The sequence below is a fragment of the Panthera onca genome, chromosome E1 (genome assembly GCF_046562875.1).
Source record: "Panthera onca isolate mPanOnc1 chromosome E1, mPanOnc1 haplotype 2, whole genome shotgun sequence".
NCBI classification, from domain to species: Eukaryota; Metazoa; Chordata; class Mammalia; order Carnivora; family Felidae; genus Panthera; species Panthera onca.
Window position 1 is genome coordinate 6,001,258 of NC_138352.1, and position 25,328 is coordinate 6,026,585.

Sequence of the window (25,328 nt, forward strand, 5' to 3'; positions counted from 1 at the left end):
GATGTATTTGACAGAAGAAAAAATGAGAAGTGAAGGCTGTCCTTGGTGGAAAAGAGGGGAAAGAAAAAAACAAGCAGAAGACTTAAATAAGCTTAGTCTAGAGTCATTTAATGTAGATGACATTGCTCTTACTGTACCCCGATTGTCCCCCTCTGTTGCAGGTAAAAATGAAATTGCTTATGTTTATTATAATGATACTGAATCATTATTCAAAAGTCGTAGTATACTCAAAAATACTGCATTCCATCTATCAACTGACATTTATTGAAACTGACTTATTTCCTTGGCCACGTGCAAAGCAATGAGGATATAAAGACAAAAAAGACATGAGAGTGAATTTTGAAAAGCTCTTAGGTGGAAAAATATAGGGACAACTATTTGGAATAGCAGGAGAGGAACAAAATATGCTACACTAGAAATGTTTATAGTGGGACAGGAGCAGTCAAAGGCTTACAGTATATCAGAGAAAATAGTTCCCACCACAAACAAATTTCAATTAATTAGAAAAGCCATTATGCGATACACTGCATTCCCAGGGATGCCAGGAAAAAAAAGGCATCCTCACCATGCGTTACAGTGGTAACAAATGGCAAATAAGGCTTGTGGAATAAATCCCACTGCTTTAGAAGAAACAGTGTCTGTGTAGGCAGAGACATGTAGCATTCTTAGAAGCAGCTTATAATTTATACACAGGATTGCATGTCTATGGACAGATCTGGGAGCCAACCAGTCGTTTTAGGACATAAACTGAATGAAAAGACAATCCTATCGTCTAGTAGGCTCTTAGCATCCTTAACACAACTCTCCATGGTAGTATATCATACATACTAAGTCTTCGATCCTGAACTTCCCCATAAATTCCAATTGATTCCACAGAAACTCTTCAGAATTTTTTTTTCTTGCATGATCTATTTTACCACTTCAACCATAGGCTGCCTTATCCTGTCATTGGGCCATTTGATTTTGCTTGTGCATGGTTTGTCTTCTAATGAGAGACTCTCATTGTGAATTCCCAGAGGGAAGAAACTGTCCCTCCCAGGGCTCTTAAGTCTCCCCTACCACTCTGCATATAGCTAAAATACAAAGTATATACTCAACAAATACATTTAGTGAATTTAATATGAACATTAACTCTTACCAATATGTAATCGAAATTGCCAATGCTGTTTTCCCATAGATAAGATTACATTTGGTGCCTTAAAACACAATTTCCGGGAGCACCTGGGTGGCTCAGTCGGTTAAGCATCTGACACTTTAAAAAAAAAAAATTAACGTTTATTTTTGAGAGACAGAGAGCAAGCAGGGGAGGGACCGAGAGACAGGGAGACACAGAATCGGAAGCAGGTTCCAAGCTCTGAGCTGTCAGCACAGAGCCCGACACAGGGCTTGAACTCATGAACTGTGAGATCATGACCTGAGCCGAAGTCAGATGCTTAACCAACTGAGCTACCCAGGTGCCCCATCATCTAACTCTTGATCTTGGCTCCAGTCAAGTTCGTGAGTTCGAGCCCCATGTTTCGTCCTAAGCTGACAGCACAGAGCCTGCTTGGGATTCTCTCTCTTCCCCTCTCCAGCTCTCATACAGCACTCTCTCTCTCTCTCTCAAAATAAATAAATAAACGTTAAAAAAAATACCATTGCCAATGGCTTGTCCTCATTGCAGGAGATTGCAAACTCATCTGGTCTATGCTTTAAGTTCACCTGACATTTATTTATTATTTCTTGCTATCAATTATTACTTTGAAGATTACTAAGGGGTTCTCGAAACACAGTGGATGCAAATGAAAGGAGTTTTTCACTTCTCATCATTGTAAAATTGGACTGCATACCTGGTTAACAGAAGTCTGAAAATATATCTAATTGCTAGAGATATTTATATAAGTGCAAAGGAAAGATCTGTGTTCCTAGCGGAACAATCCCTTCTGCGTCACACAACCCTTCATAATCTAACTGCAGATCTGGATTGTGACTAATATTTGGCTCTAATATTATAGGTGGTTACTGTGGAGGGAATCAGTAAGGGCATAACTGTCATTTCCTTGGAAAAATTTAATCCACAGATGGATCCCAACACCCAACTGCATTGGTGTCCAAAACTAATGGGGATTTTTGCTAAATAAGGACTGATTCAGCCAAAAAAAGATACACTCTGACTAGAGAAATCTGTACCATGCATCACTCCAATTGAAATCCTGAAAGCTTTGGAACACTAGAATTTTCCTAATAGGGGCATAGTGACAAGTCACTTATTAATTAAAATGCACACTTAATTTTTTTTCCCTTTATAACACGAAGCAGTGGGGTTAGTGCCCTCATGCATTTACAAAGTGTCATTTACTTACAAAACTTAATCCTTCATGTTTCCTTATTTAGCTAAATAATTAAGGTAAAACCTCTATTCAGGCTGGGAATCTGCGTATTACAAGAATCAATTTTTCTTTAACTTCAAGAAATAAGCCTTGCTGCATATCAGCCCATGGTGGGTAAGAGTGATGCTGATGAGAAAGATTAAGGTACGTCTATTTATTTTTCCCCCTCCATGACAAAATTTACACAACAACCATAATCTTATAACTTCGTGTTCATTTCTTTAAAGATTCTTCTATTATATGAAACGATCTTGGCCTATGATTATATTCAGTTTATTCAGTTAGAGTATTAAAATAAAACAATTTCAATCCACATGCCAGGAAAATGGCACCCCTTTCTGGGTGACTGACTTTCAAAAAGAGCTCATTACCTAGAAATAAAAATGCTGCCTCTCCGAATTCACATGGGCTGGAAAATTCTTAGCTATCTACAGATGCACAGACTGAATCATAATAAAGGACATACACATAAATGATTAATTTCCTCTTTCCCTTTAGTCTTAATATGTTTTAAGGGGTTGATTGGACCTCTCCCAACTATTTCTTAGAAGAAATCCATGAAGAAACATATTTCAGAAGCAGCTTATTGTGGTGGGGTGAGATGTCAATCATTGTCCTTCCTCTGGCTACACAGAGTTAGCTTGTCTATCTCCACGTTTTTAGCTTTGGGCTGCAGCCTGGGTTTCTACACATCCATCTATTTGGCAGAGTTAATGCAAGCTGTTCCAAAGTAATACATTACTTAATAAATATTAAAGTGGACACACACACCCCTACCGCCACCCACCCCACCCCCACCCCGGGTGAGGTATTATTCCCGCATACAAGGCAAGACGGTCACAGGGTTTGGAGTACTGTACAATCTCAGCAAGTGGGACGGAACGGCAAGACGTTTGGCTCTCAGCGCAGATATGCCGCACGCACAACTTATTTCACACTCTTAATTTCAGTCTCTCGCTCAGCGCCAGGACAGGCGGCACCCTTGCTAAAGCAGGGTTAAGTACGCATCTGCAAAACCTAGCATATTTCACCAGCACCTCCTAGGGGCCAAGTGAGGGAATGAGGCTAGGAGGTGGGTACCGGCGCAGACCCTTTCCTTGAATTGTCAAGTTTCACCTCCCCTACGCACACAAATCCACCAGTCCGTGCCGCCCTGAATACGACGAGCTAGACTGTGCAAGTAGTTTGGCGACTCTAGGAGGCCTTTTAGAGGTTTCAACCAACTGCACGAAGGACGCATTTGGTCGCTTGAGGAAATAAACATTACACACACACACAGGAATTTCAAACTCCGTGTAAGGAAGACTCCTAAATATACTGTGTCCTTTAAGAGCAAAGCTTCGTTAGGACGCCCAAGTAATCAGAGTTACATGCACTTACTCAATTGACACACACACAGAGACACACACACACCGACAGCCAGACACACGTACACACGGACTAAGCTGTAAAGCCGCAGGATCCAGACGCGGTTAACACTGAAGTTGACATAGGTTTTTAAAGGGTCTACATGCTCTTGCCTGGTTGCTGGGAATGAGGGCTGGGAGGCGCTGATGCGAGGGCAGAGCTGAGTGTCTGTAGGAGTTGCTGTTCCAGAGAATTCATTACTCTAATTGCTCTGATTTTAGATCAGTAGAGCGTGCCGGGCGGCGGTGGAGAAAGAGACTGAGGGCGGACAATGCGAGAGGGAACGAGTCGTTCACCCTGCAGAGAAGTCTAGGCGCTTTGTAAGTAATTCACGAACAGCCGGGAGCAGAAAGAGCCAAGCGGCTCTGCAGTTGCAAAAGTTGTGCGCGTCTAAAATCCAGCCGGGTTCTGCGCGCCGTCCCGGTCCCTTTCCCCCATTGCATTCGCGGCTCCTCCGCCGGGGAATTCGGGGGGCGTGGGGCCGTAGGTGGGAGCAAGGGGACAGGGAGGTGCGCCTGGGCTGCAACGCAATGCAATCCTCCCCGCCTGCAAACGGTTCGCCCGGCCCTGGCACCTCGCGGGCCCCTCGAGGAGGACGCACACGGCACGGCAGCCACCGAGCAGAGGAAAAGGGAAGTGTGGGGCTCGGAGACGGCTAAGGAAGCTCATCCCAAGGCCAGGCTGCAATTAGGCGGCCGCAAAAGCCCGGCCGCGGAGCTGCCCACCTGCTGCTGTCCCAGCTGGGGCGCAACTTCCTCCTCCCCCGGCCGGGGCCGGACTCCCCGACCCGGCTCGGAGGGCGGAGGGGGAGGAAGCGGCGGCAGGTTCTCCTCGCTGGCAGCGCCGCGGGTCGCGGGTGTAGCATCCTCCCCTCCCTGCCGCGATTCCCGGGGCCGGCCGTGCGGCCAGGCGCGCCGCGATTGGCCGGCAGAGGCCGGAGGGCGGAGCCAGGCGGGCCGGTATCTCAAAAGAGCCCAGGCTATTGCAGAGCGCACTAGAGCCCTGGCCAGCGCACAGTCTCACTCGGCGCCGGCAAGCTGGGTCTTGGGGATTCTGGTTTGCTTTGGCTCACTCGCTTTTACAAACTACTGGATCTTACATGCCTCTGTACCCCCCACTTCCACTCCATGTCCCCATGCTCCTGCGCCAGCAACAGGTAAGGGCTGCTGTGTGTTTTCTTCCCTCCTTGTCTCCCGCTGCCTGTGTGTCCGGGGGAGTGGACTCGGGCCGCCGTCGCCGACCCTACCCTGCCCCGCTGCTCCAGAGGTGCCCAGCTGTCACGCTGCTGTAGCGCTTACCCACGCTGCGGAGTCCCAGATCATGCCTATGGAGTTTGTGTGCGCACCAGAACATCCCCAGAGCTAAAAATACTGAGACATGCTTGGAACAGTTGAGCAATAGAAACAGATTTCTCTGCAGCATCTGTGTGTGCTCATAACTTCCAATGCACCAGCTGTAGCGAGATACTGAGTTTGGAGACATGGGCCAGGGAGCCTGTGTTCGATTCTCGCTCTAAGGGAAAAAAAAAAAAAAAAAAAAAAAGGCGGGGGGTGGGGAGTGCTTCTAGAACACTGGTCTCAAACCTTGGCAAACTTGGGACTCAGCAGTAGTCTTGATCCTTGGCGGTTTTTTTTTGTTTTTGTTTTTGTTTTTTTTCCCTTTGTCATTGCTTCAAGTGTAGCGTCGAGTTCCAAACAGAGCGAGCGTCTCTCAAAGTTGCTTTGCTGGGAAAAGAGAGCGCAAGCCCGCGTTGGATTTGAGCCCGAAGACAGCAAAACTTTCACATCATATGTCACTCTGTCCTAAGCAACGTATTATTCTTAGTAATAATAGTGTTAATACCTAAGTTGAAGACAGGGTGATTTCAGGAAAGCACAGTGGTCAAAATGACTCGATTCTGCAAAAGGATTGCATCATAACATAGACTTGTCATGACAGTTGAAAAAAAAAAAATCGAGATAGGAAAAGGGCAGTTTAATGTCTGTGTCTGGATAAGCCTACCAGTAGGATGGTAACTAGGATACCGCTGTGAATCCTGGGGATTTTCATAAGCTCAGAATTTACCTGTTAGGAAACAAGGCATTGAAAACGTGTTTTAGGTATGAAATAATGCATATTGACTTTTACCACTTACTTTCTTTTCACATTAATAATCAAAAGGCTGTCAGATTTCCTCTCACTAACCACTGCCCTGTGTCTGCTATATATTACCTGTACACTTATTAGCTTTTTCTCAGCTCCCCTCCTCCCCCACCCCTGAGTGGTTAATTTATATTTGCCAATATCTGAAAAGTCTCCAGGCTCAGGAGTAAGAGCTATTACTTCCAGGATGGTGAGAGGGGTCAACGTTGGGGTCAAGGTCATTTAACTTTGCTTTAACCCCTCCCCCTCAGGTTTTGGTGGCACTTTCTTTAATGTTATTGGCATCCATAGGAATATTTGCTCTAAACGCTTGTGAATTTGGCTTTTTTTTTTTTTTTTTTTTTTTTAAGGACACACAGTATTTCTGCTACCTTTAGATGCTCCAGCTGTAGAATCTCTGGTTAGCTGTAGAGTCCTTGAATAACTTTTCCGTAGCATGAAAGATGGGCCACATTTTTACCTGAACTGACAGACTGTTGCAGGTTTTATCTCACCAAATGTGTATATTTCTCAGCATTTGCAAATGCTGAATGATGCTACGTGCATTGCCGAGTATAAAGGGTAGAGTGCTCACATAGATAAATGCATATCCCTCTGCCCTTCCCCTACTTCCCCTCCCCCTCCCTTCTGTTTACTGAGCTTCCAAGAGGCTGCTTTGCCAGCAGTTGTGCTCACATAGCAACATGTGCCCTGAGCACACTCAGGCTGGTCTATATGGCGTCAGCTGGGGAATAACTGCTCTAAACACTCATTAGCAGACCTTTCTTTCAGCCCAGCACACTTTCTTTACCTATCCTTATTTCCTGTCCTTAGTTAGAAACTTTCTTGTCCACTGTTCACCGGGACCTTATTATGGGACACATTTATTCTTCATAATTATATTTTTCCTGTTTTTTATAACCCATCTTGGAAGTATTTCCCATATGGTAAAAACGATTCAGATTCACTCATTTATACAGTGTTATCTCCTTGACCTTGAATTTATCTGTAGTGCTCTCTCTCTTTAACATCTACCTAAGATTGAAACGGCTGAACTATTTTTTTCCATTGCTTATGCTTAATTTTGGCTCAGCCTATAAATAGTCTTAACATGAACACCACCACATGTAGCCTTTCAATTTCCCAGAAATACTTTCTACCTCATTGGTTATAGCCTGGGTAAAATGATTATTTGTATCTATTAAATTTACATCAGGGCCTGAAATACTTTGGCTCAGAGGGGAATTTACACATCAAATCAGCTATGGATTCTCCTGAGTCGTACCCCTCAAGGAGTCACATCACTTAGTGATCTCCTCTACTCTTGATTGAATGTGTCTCACACAATAATTTTGAACGTATGTCTACAATAAAGTTGCACGAAAGCCCTGTTCCTAATGAAAGTTTTTTTTCTAGACACTCATGAATCGGTGATTTTCAGTGAGAGAAAAGCAGGCAAGGAAGTTTTCTGCTTGCGTAAAGTCAGTTGGGCATGTGAGTAGGTCAGTAAAAAGGACATTCATCACAATGAAATATTAAGACAATCACCCTAGCAAACTGTGGCAGGTTTAGAGTTTTGCTCTGTGATCAGTTTCCCAAAACTCTGAATATACATAATGTGTGCAGACACATATACACCCAGAAATCTGTTTTGGAGCATATCTATTCGAAGTGACAAAATCTTCCATTTTGCCAAAAAACAAAAAACAAAACAAAACAAACCATCTTTTTTCTCCTTTGCAGGCAGAAGGGTAAAATTTCTAAATGGTGCTCTGCATGTGGAACAAATTCTGTCATTAACAGTGGAAATAAGACAATAATAGTCGCTCAATGCAGGCTGTTTTCAAGTTCTAAATGCAGAAAGCTATCCGTAGGAAGCTGGTATTGTGTTTTGTGGAATTCGAACTAATGTCCCGGGGTCAGGATTTTTGGAAGATCGTAATTCAGTCTTTAGATTTCATATGGTTGTTATGCTTTAATCTGGAAAGAGTGAAGAAATAAGTCAGAAGAAATTTGAAACTGTCTACTCGTGGTCCCTAATGGTAACTCAGATGGAAGGCTTGTTTTGAATCATGAAAAGGGAATTTCTTGCTGTCAACTTATAATATAAGATTCTGAAGTCATTCAGAGCTCAAGGATACAAGCACTATTTAAGTGAGCTTTCTCCCCATCCCCCTTTTTTGGAAAGTACACCTGTATCTGCCGCTATATTATTATCCCTATCTGGGTTTGTGTAGAAATCCTTGGCAATTTCACATGAGCCCAGTAATCTGAAATCACTGTTAAAACAATTCTTTCCATGTCCAGGACCTAGAACCCTGAGGAACAGGAGGCTTGTTCCTTTTGTCCAAGTACAAACTTCGTAGGGAAGCAGACAAAACATTGAAGCAGGTGGAAGACTGGGAAGGCACAGTAACTTCTTTTTATAAAGTAATTCAAAGGCACTTTCAAATCGGGCATCATTTAGGTATCAAAAGCTGCCAAAATGTAACACACATTGCAATTTTCACAGATGACTAATCTCAGGAAAAATGTGTTGGGGCACATTCTTGCATAATAACTTGGATAAGGAGGGAGAAGCGAAAAGCCTGTAACGAGGCATTTTCAAAGACAATACACCTTGCCTCTCTTTAGGGGGGTGTACCAAAACAAGATACATGAACGGCTTTATTTTTTTTTGCAGTTGGCTTGGCTGAGATTGGTTCTGTTAACCACTTAATCTTAATGTGGTTTGGAGGGGGGAAAGAAAAAGTGGAGTCCTCATGATCAGGGCTTCAGCAAATTTCTGCTCCTTGCCATCTGGTTTTCATTGTCCCCCTTTATTGCAGGAGATCGATTGGGTTGTTTGACAAGTGGAGGATCGCTTTTGGGTTTTATATGCCATATTAGTTTTGTTAATTTCTATTTGGCGAAGAAAACATGTTAGACTTCATCTTACACTTCTGTTTGTTGGTCAAGGAAAAAAAATAGTTTTCTTTGGAGTGAAGATGGGAAGTTAAATAGATAGTTTTTACCTAGGTTAGGATAAGGCAAGAGGAAAAAACTGAAAAACTACTATTTGTTCACATTAGGTAAAGGTGAGTGCCTTCTCCATGGGAACATATAGCAAACAAGAGCGCTCGAAGTGAAAGTAAACTGACAATTATGCTCCACTCCTACAAAGTTGTCTCTGTTTGGGAAGACCCAGAATTGGACCCACATGAAATGAGTTCCTGCCTTATCTCAATTCGCTAAAGACCTGGTCCTTTGGCACAAAGGTGCTTACTTCCTAGCCTGTCATTACACATGGCAGTCCCATCTCCAGAGAATTTCAGGACTCATTGCTAGGCAACAGACTCGCTCTTTATCCCCCAGAGCAAACCTACGCCTTCAAGTCAGAATCACTTGCACTAACAGAGATGTTATCAGGCATTTCTGCAAAGTGGCTGCTTGCAGCGTGTGAAGTGATGCAGCAAGCCCAAACAGTCTCCAGAAATTGGGACCGATTTCAGATCATCATAAGGGCTGTCTACTCAGTTTTATCATTTAAACAAAATAGTCTGTGCCTTCTGCTTTCCACCGTGTCTTCAAGGGCTCCCATATTCTCCCATAATGCGCCTGCAACTCAAATTAATATTAATGTTCTGCATTTATATGAAATGTTCTCTAGACATTTTGAGTTCCCAAAACCTGGCGACAAACTTTGGGCTTAGCAAACCTTTCTCCTGCTTAATAACTCGGGACCCTAGCATGTAGAGAAGGCAAGAGAGAGAATAAGAGAGGTTATCTGTAAAATAGAATCTCCTAGCTTGCTGGAAAAAAAATAGGGAGAAAAGGACCTGAAATGTTGGTTGAAAGGCTGTTCCAAACAACTAAGTCTTCTATGTTTATTGACTTTGTTTATATAATACAGATATTTTCCAGGGTACGAAGAAATGAAAACTCCTGTTATTCAATGCAGAGTGTATTTCTCTATATCTGACCCGTATCCTGCTAGGACATGTTGCCTTAGGGAGTAGAACCCTTCGATAATGACTTGTTTTCTAATGAATAATGTCTTTTGTCTGTCTGTTTGGTTTTTTTCAGGACATGTACCCTGGATGTCAGCTGAGTTACTAAGGTAGTGCTGCATGTCAGTAGACAGACCTTGGTAGAACCTCAAGGCTCCCGGAGACCCCCATCTCTCCTTATTTTTTTGTGTGTGCGTCCTCACTGAACATTCAAAACTGTTTCTCCAAAGGGTTTTGCAAAAACTCAGACTGTTTTCCAAAGCAGAAGCACTGGAGTCCACAGCAGAAGCGATGGGCAGTGTGCGAACCAACCGCTACAGCATTGTCTCTTCGGAAGAAGACGGGATGAAGTTGGCCACCATGGCGGTTGCAAATGGCTTTGGGAATGGGAAGAGTAAAGTCCATACTCGACAACAGTGCAGGAGCCGCTTTGTGAAGAAAGACGGCCACTGTAATGTTCAGTTCATCAATGTGGGTGAGAAGGGACAACGGTACCTTGCAGATATCTTTACCACATGTGTGGACATTCGCTGGAGATGGATGCTGGTTATCTTCTGTCTGGCTTTCGTTCTCTCGTGGCTGTTTTTTGGCTGCGTGTTTTGGTTGATAGCTTTGCTCCATGGGGACCTGGATGCATCTAAAGAGAGCAAAGCTTGTGTGTCGGAGGTCAACAGCTTCACAGCTGCCTTCCTCTTCTCCATCGAGACCCAGACAACCATCGGCTATGGCTTCAGGTGTGTCACGGACGAATGCCCAATTGCGGTTTTTATGGTGGTGTTCCAGTCCATTGTGGGCTGCATCATCGATGCGTTTATCATTGGCGCAGTCATGGCAAAGATGGCAAAGCCAAAGAAGAGAAACGAGACTCTTGTCTTCAGTCACAATGCCGTGATCGCCATGAGAGACGGCAAACTGTGTTTGATGTGGCGGGTGGGCAATCTTCGGAAAAGCCATTTGGTGGAAGCTCACGTGAGAGCACAGCTGCTCAAATCCAGAATCACTTCTGAAGGGGAGTACATCCCCCTGGATCAAATAGATATCAACGTTGGGTTTGACAGTGGAATTGATCGTATATTTCTGGTGTCCCCCATCACTATAGTCCATGAAATAGATGAAGATAGTCCTTTATATGATTTGAGTAAACAGGACATTGACAATGCAGACTTTGAAATTGTTGTGATACTGGAAGGCATGGTGGAAGCCACGGCCATGACAACACAGTGCCGTAGCTCATATCTGGCCAATGAAATCCTTTGGGGCCACCGCTATGAGCCTGTACTCTTTGAAGAGAAGCACTATTACAAAGTGGACTACTCAAGGTTCCACAAGACTTATGAAGTGCCCAATACTCCCCTTTGTAGTGCCAGAGACTTAGCAGAAAAGAAATATATCCTCTCAAATGCTAATTCATTTTGCTATGAAAATGAAGTTGCCCTCACAAGCAAAGAGGAAGATGACAGTGAAAACGGAGTCCCAGAAAGCACTAGTACAGACACACCCCCTGACATAGACCTTCACAACCAGGCAAGTGTACCTCTAGAGCCCAGGCCCTTACGGCGAGAGTCGGAGATATGACTGCTTCCTTCTCTGGAATATTTACTTTAAACTACAGTCTGTTGGTCAAAGGCCCAAAACAGTTATTCAGACGACGGTACTGGTGAAGAGGTGGGTCAAGGCAAGTGGCCACAAGGGACTGAGGCTAGTACAATGGTTTCAGAGAAAGACTGTAAGCTCGGAGATGAACATAAAGCACTCAACATGCCTCCCCCTCCCCACCCCTCCCCCCCCCCACCCCCGTGACCCAATGGCACATACATGTTGTAGAATAAGTTATGGGGTCTTTATGTATTGTTTTGTGTTTTTACAAAACTTGAACTTGCAGGCAAGCCTTGGTTGGGTATTTGACTAATCCAGAATGCTTCTCTTTAGGGAACAAGAATGTTTTTAATGGCATAACAAAGGCAAGACTCTGCCTTAATTTTTGAAAAGCTGCTAACTACATGAACACAAATTGTATTTTTGTTGTTGTGTAGTTTTTCTTTCGTGTAATTTAAAAGTCAGTGTTGAACTTTGTTGAAAGCTCATGATATGTGCTTCAAAGTGGCAAGTGTTTGCCAAGAGCTGCCAAAACGAGAGCCTGATTTTTTTGAGGCCAGTAATTTGTTTGCTAGAATTGATTTTCTCTCTCTCTCTTCCTCTCTCTCTCTCTCTCTCTCTCTCTCTCTCTCTTTGGTTACATAAGGGCATTATGTAACACTAGCCAAATGGTAGCCTCTGGGTTTGTTTGTTTTGTTTTTTTTTTTCTTCCATGATGTTAATGGGTTATCTCAAATTTTAAGTTAGACTACCTAAAATAAATACCAAAGATAATGCACATTTTTGCACAGTGGAGCTTATACTAAAAGGGATAAAAAGCCCCGTGGCTGCCTTGAAATCAAGAGACAGTAACTTTGAACCTCAGCAAGACCTTGAACTGCCCTTTCCTTTTTCACCTTACTCAGAAAATAGAACATCATCCACACAGAGTCTAGTAAGTGTAGTGCTTTTTCAGTTTTGTTCTTTCATGCAACTTGTGTGTGATAGGAGAAAGAAGAAAGGGGAAGTAAAATTCACACATACACAATATCAAATATCTTTTCTTTCCTGCGAGGTAGGGCTGGCCAGGCTAATGCATAAGGTGCGAGATGGCGAAGTGCTCTTAGATTTTTCTGGGTTTCCCCTTTTTGCACATTCCAAAATGTATTCCTAGGTTGGAGTTCGTTGGCATCCTCAAGGCTGAGCCATCCAACATGAAAGATAAATAAGGTTAAACCCTTGTGGCTGAATTCGTTGCCCCAACTGTCAGGACACTTCCAGCTTGACTTTGCCTTTGAGAAGATGCCACAGCTGACCTCTAGGCTGGTTCTTCCGATCGGTCTGTGTGGAGCAAGTCCCCTCGTGTCTGGGAAGCTGCAGATGCCAAAGGGGGAGCCAGCGAGATGTGGACCAGCCACTTCTGACTCAAGTATTCAGGAGGGAGAGGAGAGTTACTTTCTTTTTAGTGGTAGAGGGTAGGAATGAAAATATCGCAGTATTTTAGGGTCAACAAGAGCCATAGAAAATGTAAGGCGGCCACAAGTAGAGGAGATAATGAACTCCAAGGTTTACTTCTCCTTTATATATGCACACCTGGGGTTGGATCTGAGCTGATCCTTCTAGCCTGTGGATCCTGAGAGCAGGTTACTAAGGACACATTGTTTTCGAGAAGTCTCTCCTGCCTGGCTGATCGAAACTCTTTTATTCTTTCCCTCTTGCTCTAACTCAATAATGGAACTCTTTTTTTGGCTTAAAGTTCCTTATGTGTGAATTCTGGGGGGGGTGGGGGGTGCTGACTTTTCTTTTTAATTGGAGTCTCAAAATCAACTCTCTTACGGTATTATATCCCTGTATGCCATTAAAAAACAGCTTGTTCTGGAATCCTGTATTTTGTAAATTGATGTGTGTGATAGTCTCTGGTTCTTGAACAGCCATCTCTGAAAGCCGTGCCTGCAATAATATGACAGATTCTGCTGTTCTCAGCCTTCAAAGTCGATGGGTTTGAAAACTGGCGTTCTTTTCACCGAAACCAAGACAGAGATGTCAAGCAAGTGGATGCTATTTTAAATCCAAATGTAAAGGCAGGTTTGGAAAGTTGTTTAGAGAGTTGGAGGAATTGGGGTTGATGGGACAAAACGATTGACAGAAGAGGGAACAATTTGGCTGTTGACAGTGAGTGAATACTGAGGGCTCCAGCTGCTGCTATTTCGATATGTTGCAAAGGAAAATAATCAAACCAAAGAGTATTCGGTGATATGTAAATGAAAGGAAGATGCGATGGAGAATGGGGGTGACCACTGAGAAGGTTCCTCCCAAACACACAGTGCTGCCACTTAAAAACACTTGAGATATTTGAAAGGGGGTGGGTCTGGGGGCAAGGATGAGGGAGGGAAATCTTTCAACTTCTTTCTGAAAAAAAGGAAAAAAAAAATCTAACATTTCTGGTGCACAGGTTTGTTTTTGTTTTTGGTTTGTTTTTTTTTTTCTTTTCCAAGAAAATTTTGCAGAAGCTATGTTTTTAAAGTGTACATTTTATAAAGTTTATCAGATATTTTCATATTTAAAGCCAAATGTAAATAGAAGTCTGTAAAGGGAAAAAAATTGCCATAGAAAGTATAATTTCCGTAATTTCTGAGAGCGAGTACCTATATGCTACCGGTTAGCATGGTTTTAGCAAATATTTACCAGCCTTATAAGGTTCGTGTTGCTATGTTCTGTTATTTATTTCAGCATGGACTGTTCATTTGAAAGCTTTTTGTAGTTATTAGTATTTTTAACAATTACAAGCTTTAAATGGCAATTTTTTTTTTTTTTTTTTTTTTTGTCAAGAGCCAAGACACAGGTAATGCACAACATGTCTTGTTGCATTTTACCTTCAAAACATTTGTCCTTATTGACTGGGTCTCCTTTCCGTAATTAGCGCACATATGTCATTAGAATGAAGACAGAGGAGATTCGCCGTGAATATCTGGGGTCTGTTCCCAGCTAGGTGTTGCTTCTCTATTGCAAGCAAACCCCCGTTGAATTTACTTAGGAATTGCTCCCTTTTAAAGAATTTTTGCTCGTGTCTGGATGGGCATTATATTTTTGGGAGGAGGCATAGATTCCTGGCTATCCTATTTTTTAAATAAAAGATAGACAAAGTGAATTCTATTTTGACTATTGAGAATAGAATAGTTTTCTATCCCTCTAAGAAGTATACTTGAATCAGACATTGTAAGGATGTCGCTATAGCACTGTAGCCATTTCCAAATTCCCGGAGAAAGTCTGTTTTACCTTAAAAAAACACACACACACACACCTATTAATGCGTTATTTTTTTTCTCCTCATTTCCTTTCTTCCCTATAAACTTCCATCCCAAACCTTGATGTCTGTTTGATGCACTCCGTCCCCCCAAATCATGTTACCCTCGCAAATAACAAATGTCAGTTCATGTTTTATAATAAGCCGCTCAGTAAGGGCAAGAAGCTTGTTCTGAGAAGCAGAGTGAGTTCTTTTTCACTCTGGGTCTAATAAATGTTAAGGTGAAAAATAAAAGTGTTCTATAGGCACCTCCCAACTCCTGACTAGAATCTCTTTTTCTAGTTCTGTTGGGTTTCAGCTCTGGGCTCTGGCGAGTTGAACAATCCCGGCCTTTGACAATCGTGATCACTATTATTTTCCCATTTGCCGTCTTTTTGTATCTAAAAGTCTTCCTATTGTACTGCACAAACCATGGATTGTACATATTTTTATATATTATGTCTTATTTTATTATTTCTAAATAAAAAATTAAAAATCGAGGACAAATTCTTGCAAGAGTCTGTGGGCTTCCTGTGTGATTGCTGTAGAATCGCTGAGATCGGAAGCAAATGTTTCCAAACAATAGGACATAAATCCTGACCTTTGGGAAGAATAGAGCCATAGAAATTGCCCAAACAGGGAGGTGTGGTGGAGTGGCAGATGAACTTAATCCAAGTTAGAGGAAGTCAAGCTCGTATTTTGTTTTTGGACAGAATGTCGTAGGTAGAGAGAGGATGGAAAACAAAGGAGCAGATAAAACTGACAAATTCATAAGCTTTAGCTTTTGACTCTCTGTTTAATGATGATAGTTACCCTTTATGGAGCCTGAACCATGTGTAGGGTTCTGCCTTCTATGTTATCTCACTGTCCGCCCCCCCCACCCCCAGCCCCGGCCGATTAGGATACTATTATTCCTGTATTGTAAATCAGGAGTTGGTAAAATTGTTCTGTAGAGGGCCAGACGGTAAATATTTTGGGCCTTGCAGAACAGAGAATCTGTGTCAACAATGCAACTCGGCTCTTGTAGTGCAAAAGCGATCACAGATAATATGAAAATAAATGATGTGGATGTGTTTCATTAAAACTTGACTAGTGACTGGTGGGCCAGATTTGGCCCATGGCCTGTAATTTACCAACCTTGGTTATAGAGGAAACTGAGGCTGGATTTAAAGCTAATGAATTGCTGAGATGGTATTTGAATTCAGGTTTTAACCGCCTCCCAACTCAGTTTAATCCACTAACCTATATACTGTTTCAGGACACAAAGTTACCAGGGATAGGCAGTCTCAGAGAAAATGCCACTTCTTCCAGCAGATTTGGAATAACTTAACTGTTTCTTCATGATTGGAAATACCGAGGAAATCTGCAGTCTGAAATACGGGTTGCTCCTTAATATTTTTTCTTTAACAAATACTCACAGGGCACTTACCGTGTTTCAAGCATGGTTCTAGATTCTTCGTAAGTATGAAATAATTTAATCCTTACAGCAACTCTATGGAGTAGGCAGTGGTATTATCCTCATTTAAGAAACGAGGAACCAGGCCCAGGGAGGTTGAGTGCCTTGTTCAAGCACACACAGCAAGTAGGTATTAGAGCTGAGATGTAAACTGAGGCCATTGAGCACTGGGCTGTGCGCTTTTTTTTTTTTTTTTTTTTTGGTTTTTGTTTTATCACTACTCTATGCTTTTCCATTTGGAGGCATTCTTGGCACAAGTTTCACCATTTAACCCAAGGCCTTTCTGCTTCTTAGTTTCTATGTTCCTAGGTGATGAAAATGCATTCCTTTTCTCCACACGGGACACGTGAGCCCAGGATTTCCACCTCCTTCATAACCTGCTCCTCCATTTCTCATCCAGTTCTTGGAGAGATAGAACAATTCACAAAGGGTAGAGGAACAACAAATTTAAACATTGGTTGTGGGATCTGGGTAAATTTCAAACTTCAGATTAGTTTCCATTAACTAGGAATTGCTCGGTCCTGTCTCCAGGCGAAACCACAAAACTCTGGTACTAACCAAGCTACGGGCACCCTACCACATTATAGACACTGTGCTTTCTTCCCACTCAGGGAGCCAAAGGTGTAACAAGATCCTCTTGGTGACTGGCCTCACTAAGCAAGATATATAATGGTAACTCCAGGCAGCGAGCTGAATGCTATGTGTGCCTCACCTCTACTTAAAAAAAAAAAAAAATTTTTTTTAGTTAAATATATATACCAAAAGAAAAGGCAGAGGTGGGATTTCAGAGTCTTTCTGCTTAGGTCTTCTTTTCAGTGACAAACGAAACCTCCAAATCCTGGCCTGCTGAAGCAGCAGCTCCCCAGATCCTACTTGCAAAGAAGAAAACAAAGTTCCCTCTAGAAATTTCCATTTTAGAGCTGGCAAAGCAGATTAAGTCAGTCAGATTTGCTTCCCAAATTTAAATAAATACATACGTAAATAAATGAAGGCTAGCTCCATGTACTTTAAGAACCAGCTCCATGATCAGCTTATTTCAAAAAAAAAAAAGACTTTTTCTTTTTCCAAAATAATTCAGCTCAAGGACTCTAGTGACCTGATGATTTGAGCCACTATATGAGGATTATTATAATAACTTTAAAAATTACATAATTACAAGGTAACACCTGTAAGCCATGAGTCAATAATTCTACCACAGTACCTGCTTCTTGAATAGGGTGACCAATTGTCCTGGTTTCCCAGGGCGGGGGATGGGGGTGGCGGACAGAGGGGCTTCCCTGGATGCAGGCATCACAGTGCTAAAACTGGAAACTTTCTGGGCACACTGGGATGAGTCAGTCATCTAGTTTGGAAGCTAGTGGAGTAGGATGCTGGGAAAGGAAAGGAGAGAGCCATTAAGAAGAATGTGGAAGGGGAGGAGTTTAAAGTTCAACACAGGATTGTTACTAATAAGAATAATAATGATGAATAATTACACCTAAATGGCTCTCTCCAAATAACTGCAAGTTGTTGCCTTCAGGGCATTCATTGTTTTGGAGGAAGGGCTTTCTAAAAGACTATACAATTCCCTGCTTATTAAAAAAATTGAGATGTATTATTTAATGTTTCCAAGGAAACAGGCTAATAGGTGCTGCTCTGTCTGGCGGGATGTGCTTTTAAATTTTGTCCATTAAATCATCAGCTGCGGTTCTGTCCATTGCCAGAGTCCCCTCGCATCATTTAGGCTTTTGTTTCCCATCCACTGTGTCCAGGACTAAGATAATCCATTGTAAGGACTGTACGACTGAGGTCAGAATGGCCGGCAAACCAGAAAGGTGAGCTGAGACACAGAAGTCTGGCTTGAATAAAGGGATTTTATGATTTCTGTCCTTGTTTTGAGAGACTTTTTTTTTTTTTAATTTCAGGTTTGAGATTATGTTCCAAGAGGTTGAGGCTGTTAAAGGTTTTGACTTCTAGAAAATTCCGTTCAACTTGACCAAACACTTACGGAGGAGTTATTACCTGGTGCTGGTTATTCGAAGTTTTCTATGTGGCCTTTGTCTTCATTAGATCATAGTTTAGAAAATGAGCAGTGCAGATGGTTATTCATTTTGTCCTGCAACTGTGAAAAGTAGTTGAGTTTGCAACATAAGCAATGTATGTATAATAACAACAGCTGCCAGTTACCGAGTGCTCCCGATGCGTTAGGCGCTGGACAACGACACAGTTCTTGCCCTCGACATACAGAAATCTTCACTTCGATGAATATTTTTTCAGGGATGTCGCCATGGATTCAAATATGTTTGCAACAGCTTACTGGCAATTGTTGAGGTTGCTTTTGTCGAAACTTTGCCCCCAAGGATGCTGTTCTTCCACTTCTTCGTGCTGAACGACGGCTCTAACCCCAGTCCCCGCTGAGGTTAGTAGATCTGGGCAAGCACCTGCCTTAGCGCAGCCCCAATCCTGACGCATGCGCAGAAAACACCCCTTGGGCAAGTGTCTGACTTCACTCCTGGTTAAGAAACAAGTGAACCAAAGTCACGCTGTGTAGTTTAGTTTGGCTTTTGGTCTCCACATCTTTGCTACTATACTTCTACATCGAAATTGCTAGTTAAGCAACCTTTTATTTGAGCCTGGAGAGCGTTCCACTAAATGGCTTGTAAGAGTTTCTTTCAAAATCTATAAATGGCTGGATTAGGCGTTTAGACACAGACCCATAAAAACAGATTATTTACCAACAGCGAGGTGTCAAAGGCAAGTGTATACGCATCCCTAACAAAACACTCTTGGCAAAAGCGCTCTCAGATGGCAATCATTGAGGGAAAGTCGAATCAACAATTCAGAGATTTTCTTCCGTCCTGCCTTAAGCTCTTTTGGTGGCCTGAATATCAACATTCGTCCCCGCCTTTTCCAGGATCAGCCTAAAGTTGCAGCCTGCATCACTCTGACGCACTTAGTCAATGAGGCAGCTGCATGAGATGCCCCAGAGTTGCCATAGAAACCGAAAGAAGCATCGGAGCACCTTCTCCTTAATTTCATCTGAGTGACTTTATTCAAGAAGCAAAAATAAAAAGTGCACGAGGATGTAATTATTGAAAAAACTGTGTTCGATGATACAGTATGTACTTTGGCCTCAGTCTACAGCTCACTTCTCCCTTCTATTTCGAGACTAACTTCAACTATTCAAACAGGAGTCTTCATGTAAGGTTTAACTGAAGTGAGCCCAGACTTGCCAAGATAAGGGAACGAGGCTTTCTTCTGAATTTCGACCTTTCCCCCAGCTCATGCTTGACATCTGAATGTGAAGTCTTTTAAAAGCGGGTCCATTTCGAGTGTCTGTGCACATTTGTGCACATTAGGCCCTCTGGGCTCACCAGGGCCGACAGAAACTGCTCTGCCTTCAGGCATCCGCTAGTCTAAAGCATTCTATAAGTTTATGACCATTTTGTAGGATAATAAAAAGAAGTGGACAGGAGAATGCCAAATAAAGCAATTAGTGGAGAAGCTCGCTAACAAAATTCTTCCTCTCTTTCTTCGTCTTCTTCATTTTTTTTAATCCTGTTGCTACTTGTAAAAACAGCTCCTTTCACAATAAAGAGGTGGAGGAAGGAGATACAAGTACCTCAATCATTGGTGCTATTTGCAATATTCACCTAGGACAGAGGGTCAGAACTAGAGTTCTTTTTACCCCTTCTGATGGGCTAATGGATTAAATTTGCTGGAAGAAAAAGTTCCCTCTGCTCCTTACTCTTTCTGTACTGAAACAAGGCCATCCTGAACCTTCCTGCTGGCATGATTTGGAAAGTGTTTAGGTTGCTATTTCCTGCTAGTGATTTGCATGAAGCCGTGTGCAATATGGAATTTACTTAAAATGGAAAACGCAAAGGTACAAGGTGTGTCCGATAAACAAGAGTCCAGCCTTATTTGTTGTCTGAGAATATGCCTTGTCTGTTCTCTTGATTGGCAGGACTGTGTGTAACCCCTCTCACCATTTTACATAGTGTGTGGTCCTATGCTGAGGCTTTCTGCAAGGCAAATAAGTCTTTTATATGAATAAACCAGGAAAGAATTTCCCCCTTTTGGAGAGACAGCAGACTGCAGGTAAACAAGGTGGCAGGTTGGAGCTACTGCTTTTTGTTTTGTTTTGTTTTGTTTTTCAATTTTTTTAATGTTTATTTTTGAGAGAGAGAGAGAGAGAGAGAGACAGAACATGAGTGGTGGGAAGGAGAGAGAGAGAGGGAGACATAGAATCCGAAGCCGGCTCCAGGCTCTGAGCTGTAAGCACAGAGCCCGATGCGGGGCTTGAACCCATGAGCAGGGGAGATCATGACCTGGGTGTAGGTCATGCTCAACCGAGTGAGCCACCCAGGCGCCCCTTGGCTAGTGCCATTTGTAAAACCAGTCTGGCCATGCTGTTTAAATGCCAGCTGATTTCTTCACTGGATGATTTGTTTTTCGGGTGTTGAGTTTGGTAAGTTCTTTATAGATTTTGGATACTAACCCTTTATCCAATATACCATTTGCAAATATCTTTTCCCATTGCATCGGTTGCCTTTTAGTTTTGTTGATTATTTCCTTTGCAGTGCAGAAGCTTTTTACCTTGATGAGGTCCCAATAGTTCATTTTTGCTTTTAATTCCCTTGCCTTTGGAAATGTGTTGAGTAAGAAATTGCTGCAGCTGAGGTCAAAGGAGTTGCTGCCTGCTTTCTCCTCTAAGGTTTTGATGGTTTCCTGTCTCACGTTTAGGTTTTTCATCCATGTTGAGTTTATTTTTGGGTATGGTGTAAAAAAGTGATCTAGTTTCATTCTTCTGCATGTTACTGTCCAGTTCTCCCAGCACCATTTACTATAGACTGTCTTTTTTTCCAACGGAAACACTTTTGCCTGTTGGTGGAAATGCAAATTGGTGTAGCCACTCTGGAAAACAGTGTGGAGGTTCCTCAAAAAATTAAAAATAGAACTACCCTATGACCCAGCAATAACACTACTAGGAATTTATCCAAAGGATACAGGAGTGCTGATGCATAGGGACACGTGTACCCCAATGTTTATAGCAGTGCTTTCAACAATAGCCAAATTGTGGAAAAAGCCTAAATGTCTATCAATTGATGAATGGATAAAGAAGATGTGGTTTATATATACAATGGAATACTACTTGGCGATGAAAAAGAATGAAATCCTGCCATTTGCAGCAACATGGATGGAACTGAAGGTATTATGCTAAGTGAAATAAGTCAGTCAGAGAAAGACAGATACCATATGTTTTCACTCATGTGTGGATCTTGAGAAACTTAACAGAAGACCATGGGGGAAGGGAAGGAGAGAAATAATAGTTACAAACAGAGAGCGAGGGAGGCAAACCATAAGAGACTCCTAAATATGGAGAACAAACTGAGGGTGGATGGGGTGGGGGAGCATGGGGGACAGGGGAAAAAGGGTGAAGGGGATTGAGGGGGGCACTTGTTGGGATGAGCACTGGGTGTTGTCTGTAAGCGATGAACCACGGGAATCTACCCTCAAAGCCAAGAGCACACTTTACACGCTGTACGTTAGCCAATTTGACAATAAATTATATTAAAAAATTTTTTCTTTAAATAAATGCCTGCTGAAACCAGCTCCATGATTGCCAAAAATACGGAGCTGAAGAACTTGCTTGAAAATCTAAAGTTGGAAATGTTTACTTTAACGAGTCTGGAATTCCCAGACTCTTGTACCTAGAGGTACGTAACAACTACTCACAGGAGGTTATGACTCTGTCCATCATAGTTATCATATCAGATAAAAAGAAGTCTGTGCAGTTACAAAGTTGCCCATTTCTAACAAGGAGCGTTTTCCTAACCACATGGTCCTTTGTTCTGGTTCGCATCTGAATGGTTTCAGGAGGTAAAAAAAAGTCAAATCTCACTGGACACTCCCAGTGAAGGTGGGGCGCAGGGTAAGAGAAAAAAATACTCAAGAAATAGGACCTGAAAGATAAGTTAGATGCTGTCTTCTGTGGGGTGTGTGCTAAAAACCCAGACTTAGCCTCCCATGTGAAACTTTCTGCAAAGTCCACATTGCTTATAATGGATTTTTCAATTCTTTTGGATAAACTCAAAGAGGAGTTGAATTCTAGTTGTGGGTTGTTGTGGGGGGAAAGCAAAAACAAGTCAACACCAATGACAGCAACTAATAGCCAGGCACAATCCATCTGAACTCAGAGCCAAACAGGTATTTAAAGCTGTGTTCGAGGAACTTCCTCTGAGTGGTTGTTACCTGCTTCTAGGTACAAAAGTTTGGAATTCTAGATTCAAGTCACTTTCGAGCTTTGAGCCTTGGTTTGCTCATTGGAAAATAAGAACAAAGACTGAATTTTGTGAGATTTAAAAGGATATAGTTTTTGTAAGAGTGCTTTATAATTTTTAAAGGACTATTTATATATTGGTTTCGTATTTGTAGTAGCAATTTTTCTTTTCTTTTTTTCTTTTCATTATTTATTCCTTTTATTTATTTTACTTTTTAAAAAAATGTTTATTTATTTCTTTTTGAGAAGGAGAGAGCATGCACATACATGAGGGAAGGCAGAGAGAGAGAGGGAGAAAGAAGATCCCAAGCAGGCTCTGTGCTGTAAACAGCAGAGCCCAAGGCAGGGCTCAAACCCACGAACTGTGAGATCATGACCTGAGTGGAGATCCAGAGTCTGACGTTTAACTGACTGAGCCACCCAGGTACCCCTTTTTTATTTTAGAGAGAGAGAGTGAGAGTGAGAGTGAGGGAGAGGTGCAAAGGGAGAGAGAGAAAGAGAGAGAATCCCAAGCAGCTCCATACTAGGTGCAGAGCCAACTCGGGGCTTGATCCCACATCCCTGGGATCGTGACCTGAGCCAAAAATCAAGAGTTGTACGTTCAACTGACAGAACCACGAGGTGCCCCCCTTTTAATTTCTAATACAGGTGGTCTTTACTCCAAATTCAAAACATTTGTTCATGTCTCCCCCATGCTTCCTCTGCCCCCCCCACCCAAAAAAAAAGGAAGAAAAAAGAAAGAAAAAGAAGAAGAAAATCACCTTTTCTCATTTTGGAAACATTCACCAAGCATCCAGTACCTAAAAGTATGATGTGTGTTGGAGACTCAAAGGTACTCTTTTCAAAGAGCTTGCAGTGGGGTGAGGGAGAATGAGAACAATTACAGTACACTAATTTTAGATTTCTATATTTGTGCTCTGACCTTAGCAATCAAGCCAAAAGACCTCCAATGCAGTGTCTGTGCAAGAGACGTAAGCATGCTTTCCTCCACCCTTGCTGAGAAAACCCGTTGCATTACCTGTCATGTAATATCATATGTACTAAATTCCAAAGTGTTTTATTATTATTTTTTGGTGGTTTTTTTTTTTTTTTTTTGGTGTGTGTGTGTGTTTTTTTTTTTTTTTTTTTTTTTTTTTGTATTGGAGTTTATAAGGTTGGAGTTTATGCACCTGGACCCTGGCACTACGTGAAGGGAAGGCGTTGTTCTTGGCAAAATGCTCAGTAACAAACCTATCAGATTACAGAGTGGATTTCCTTTATCTTGGGGCATTGGACTCTATTCAGGGGGCAAGAAGAATAGGATTTCACAGCTTGTTAGGACATGCTAGTTATTTTTTATTCTCGTTCTTTGTGAGAGAAGACTGTAGTCTCCTGGCATACCTCCTAGTAGGGTCAATGCCCAAACAAGAACCGTATTAGGCACCCCAGAGGCCTTCTGCTGAACAAAATGGCGTCACTGGCCAAAGGAGTTGGCTCTTCCTGGAACTTGTAGCCAAACTAGAGTGGCCTTGCTCTTTTACAGAGAATTGGTGACGTTTCTGTCAGGGTTGATCATATAAGAAAACCTCCTCTACATAATCTCAGTGTCCAAAGCGATTTCCCCTCATTGGATTCCAAGGAATTCTTTTCCCATCACTTCCTTATAGATTAGATATATGTATTTCTCTCTCTCTCTCGGCTTTCATCACATCATTTTGCAAGCCAAATCACAAAATTTTCGTGTCACTGAAATCTTTTTGGAAAATCTGCTAAAACGAACCGTTTATTTTCCTTTGATGAATTCTTTCAAAAGAAAAGCTGTATTCCTGACAGGGACTTAGGAGGAAGCACATTTTGCCCATCATCCACACCCAACCACGTGCACACCCACACACCCACAAACCCACACCCACACACCACCTGCACATGCACGTGTAGAACCGAAGGCACTCCCTTTACTCCCAGAGTCCTCACTTTAAAAGAGTCTGTCTGGTGATATTGAGATCAAAGGGGAAATCCAGCCCAGAAACCGTGAGAGCATGCCACAATTTGGATCAGTTAGCCTGAGTTATTTATTGTTTGTTATGTGTGTTACAGCTACAAGAAAGGAAAGAATAATAATAGTGGGATTATGGGTGATTCTCACTTTTTGCTAATTTATTTATATTTTCCACAATTTGCCGATGAAAATGTATCATCATTTTAGGTCTTACTCAAGACTGTTGAATTGAACACATGGTTCATTTTTTACCATTCTTTTTATCTTTGTTTTATAATGTGTGCATCAGTTTATAAAATATCATCTGGTTGCCACTTTTGCCAAAGCCCATAGGTTTTGGGGTATGTAGCATTCTTGTATTTTTAAAAAATTTTAAGTAGTTTGTGTTAACTCAAAGATTTTCAAAAAGAATCTTTTTAAATGTCCAGTTGGATATTTGTTGATCTCTTTGCATTGTTTTGTTCTTATGGGAGGAGGTTCTTTCTTTTTTTGTTTTGTTTTGTTTTGTTTTTAATTTCTAACTTTATTCAATCATGTTCAGAAAACATGTGATATATTATTTTTCTTTTAAATATAAAGGGGGGTGCCTGGGTGGCTCAGTCAGTTGGGTGTCCGACTTCGGCTCAGGTCATGATCCCACAGTTCATGGGTTCGAGCCCCACATCGGGCTCTGTGCTGACAGCTCAGAGCCTGGATCCTGCTTCGGATTCTGTGTCTCCCTCTCTCTCTGCCCCTCCCCTGTTCACACTCTCTCTCTGTTTCTCTCTCTCTCAAAAATAAACATTAAAAATTTTTTTTAATAGAATGGCAAATTTTTGTAAATATGCCATGACTATTTGAAATGAAAGTATATCTGTTCTTCATCAGGTACAAATTCTGTGCATTTAT

The 25,328-nt window shown here is 42.0% G+C and overlaps 1 protein-coding gene and 1 long non-coding RNA gene across 6 annotated transcripts in view; one reads left to right on the forward strand and one right to left on the reverse strand.

Annotated features, from left to right (window-relative positions):
• The window catches only part of LOC132687397 (uncharacterized), a 127,103-nt gene extending 123,186 nt beyond the window's left edge, over window positions 1-3,917 (reverse strand). Inside the window, exon 1 of the long non-coding RNA XR_009614083.3 lies at window positions 1,139-3,917. This is a non-coding gene — a long non-coding RNA (uncharacterized LOC132687397). The remainder of the gene's footprint in view (window positions 1-1,138) is intronic.
• KCNJ2 (potassium inwardly rectifying channel subfamily J member 2) lies at window positions 3,781-15,251 on the forward strand. 5 transcript variants are annotated; one of them, XM_060645550.3, is made up of 4 exons: window positions 3,781-3,862; window positions 3,998-4,096; window positions 7,314-7,399; window positions 9,963-15,251. In XM_060645550.3, exon 4 carries the CDS (start codon window positions 10,178-10,180, stop codon window positions 11,459-11,461), a length of 1,284 nt encoding a protein of 427 aa, XP_060501533.1. In that variant the 5' UTR covers window positions 3,781-3,862; window positions 3,998-4,096; window positions 7,314-7,399; window positions 9,963-10,177; the 3' UTR covers window positions 11,462-15,251. The 5 variants fall into 5 exon arrangements, with proteins under 5 accessions (XP_060501533.1, XP_081647224.1, XP_081647223.1 ...); XM_081791098.1 differs by lacking the exon at window positions 3,781-3,862 and having other exon boundaries at window positions 3,943-4,096; XM_060645548.3 differs by lacking the exons at window positions 3,781-3,862; window positions 3,998-4,096 and adding an exon at window positions 4,774-4,932.
• The last annotated feature ends 10,077 nt before the right edge of the window (window positions 15,252-25,328 follow it).

What these genes read in the sequence shown, in the direction of transcription:
- KCNJ2 (XM_060645550.3), top strand. Translation starts at nt 10,178, where the DNA reads ATGGGCAGTGTGCGAACCAACCGCTACAGCATTGTCTCTTCGGAAGAA.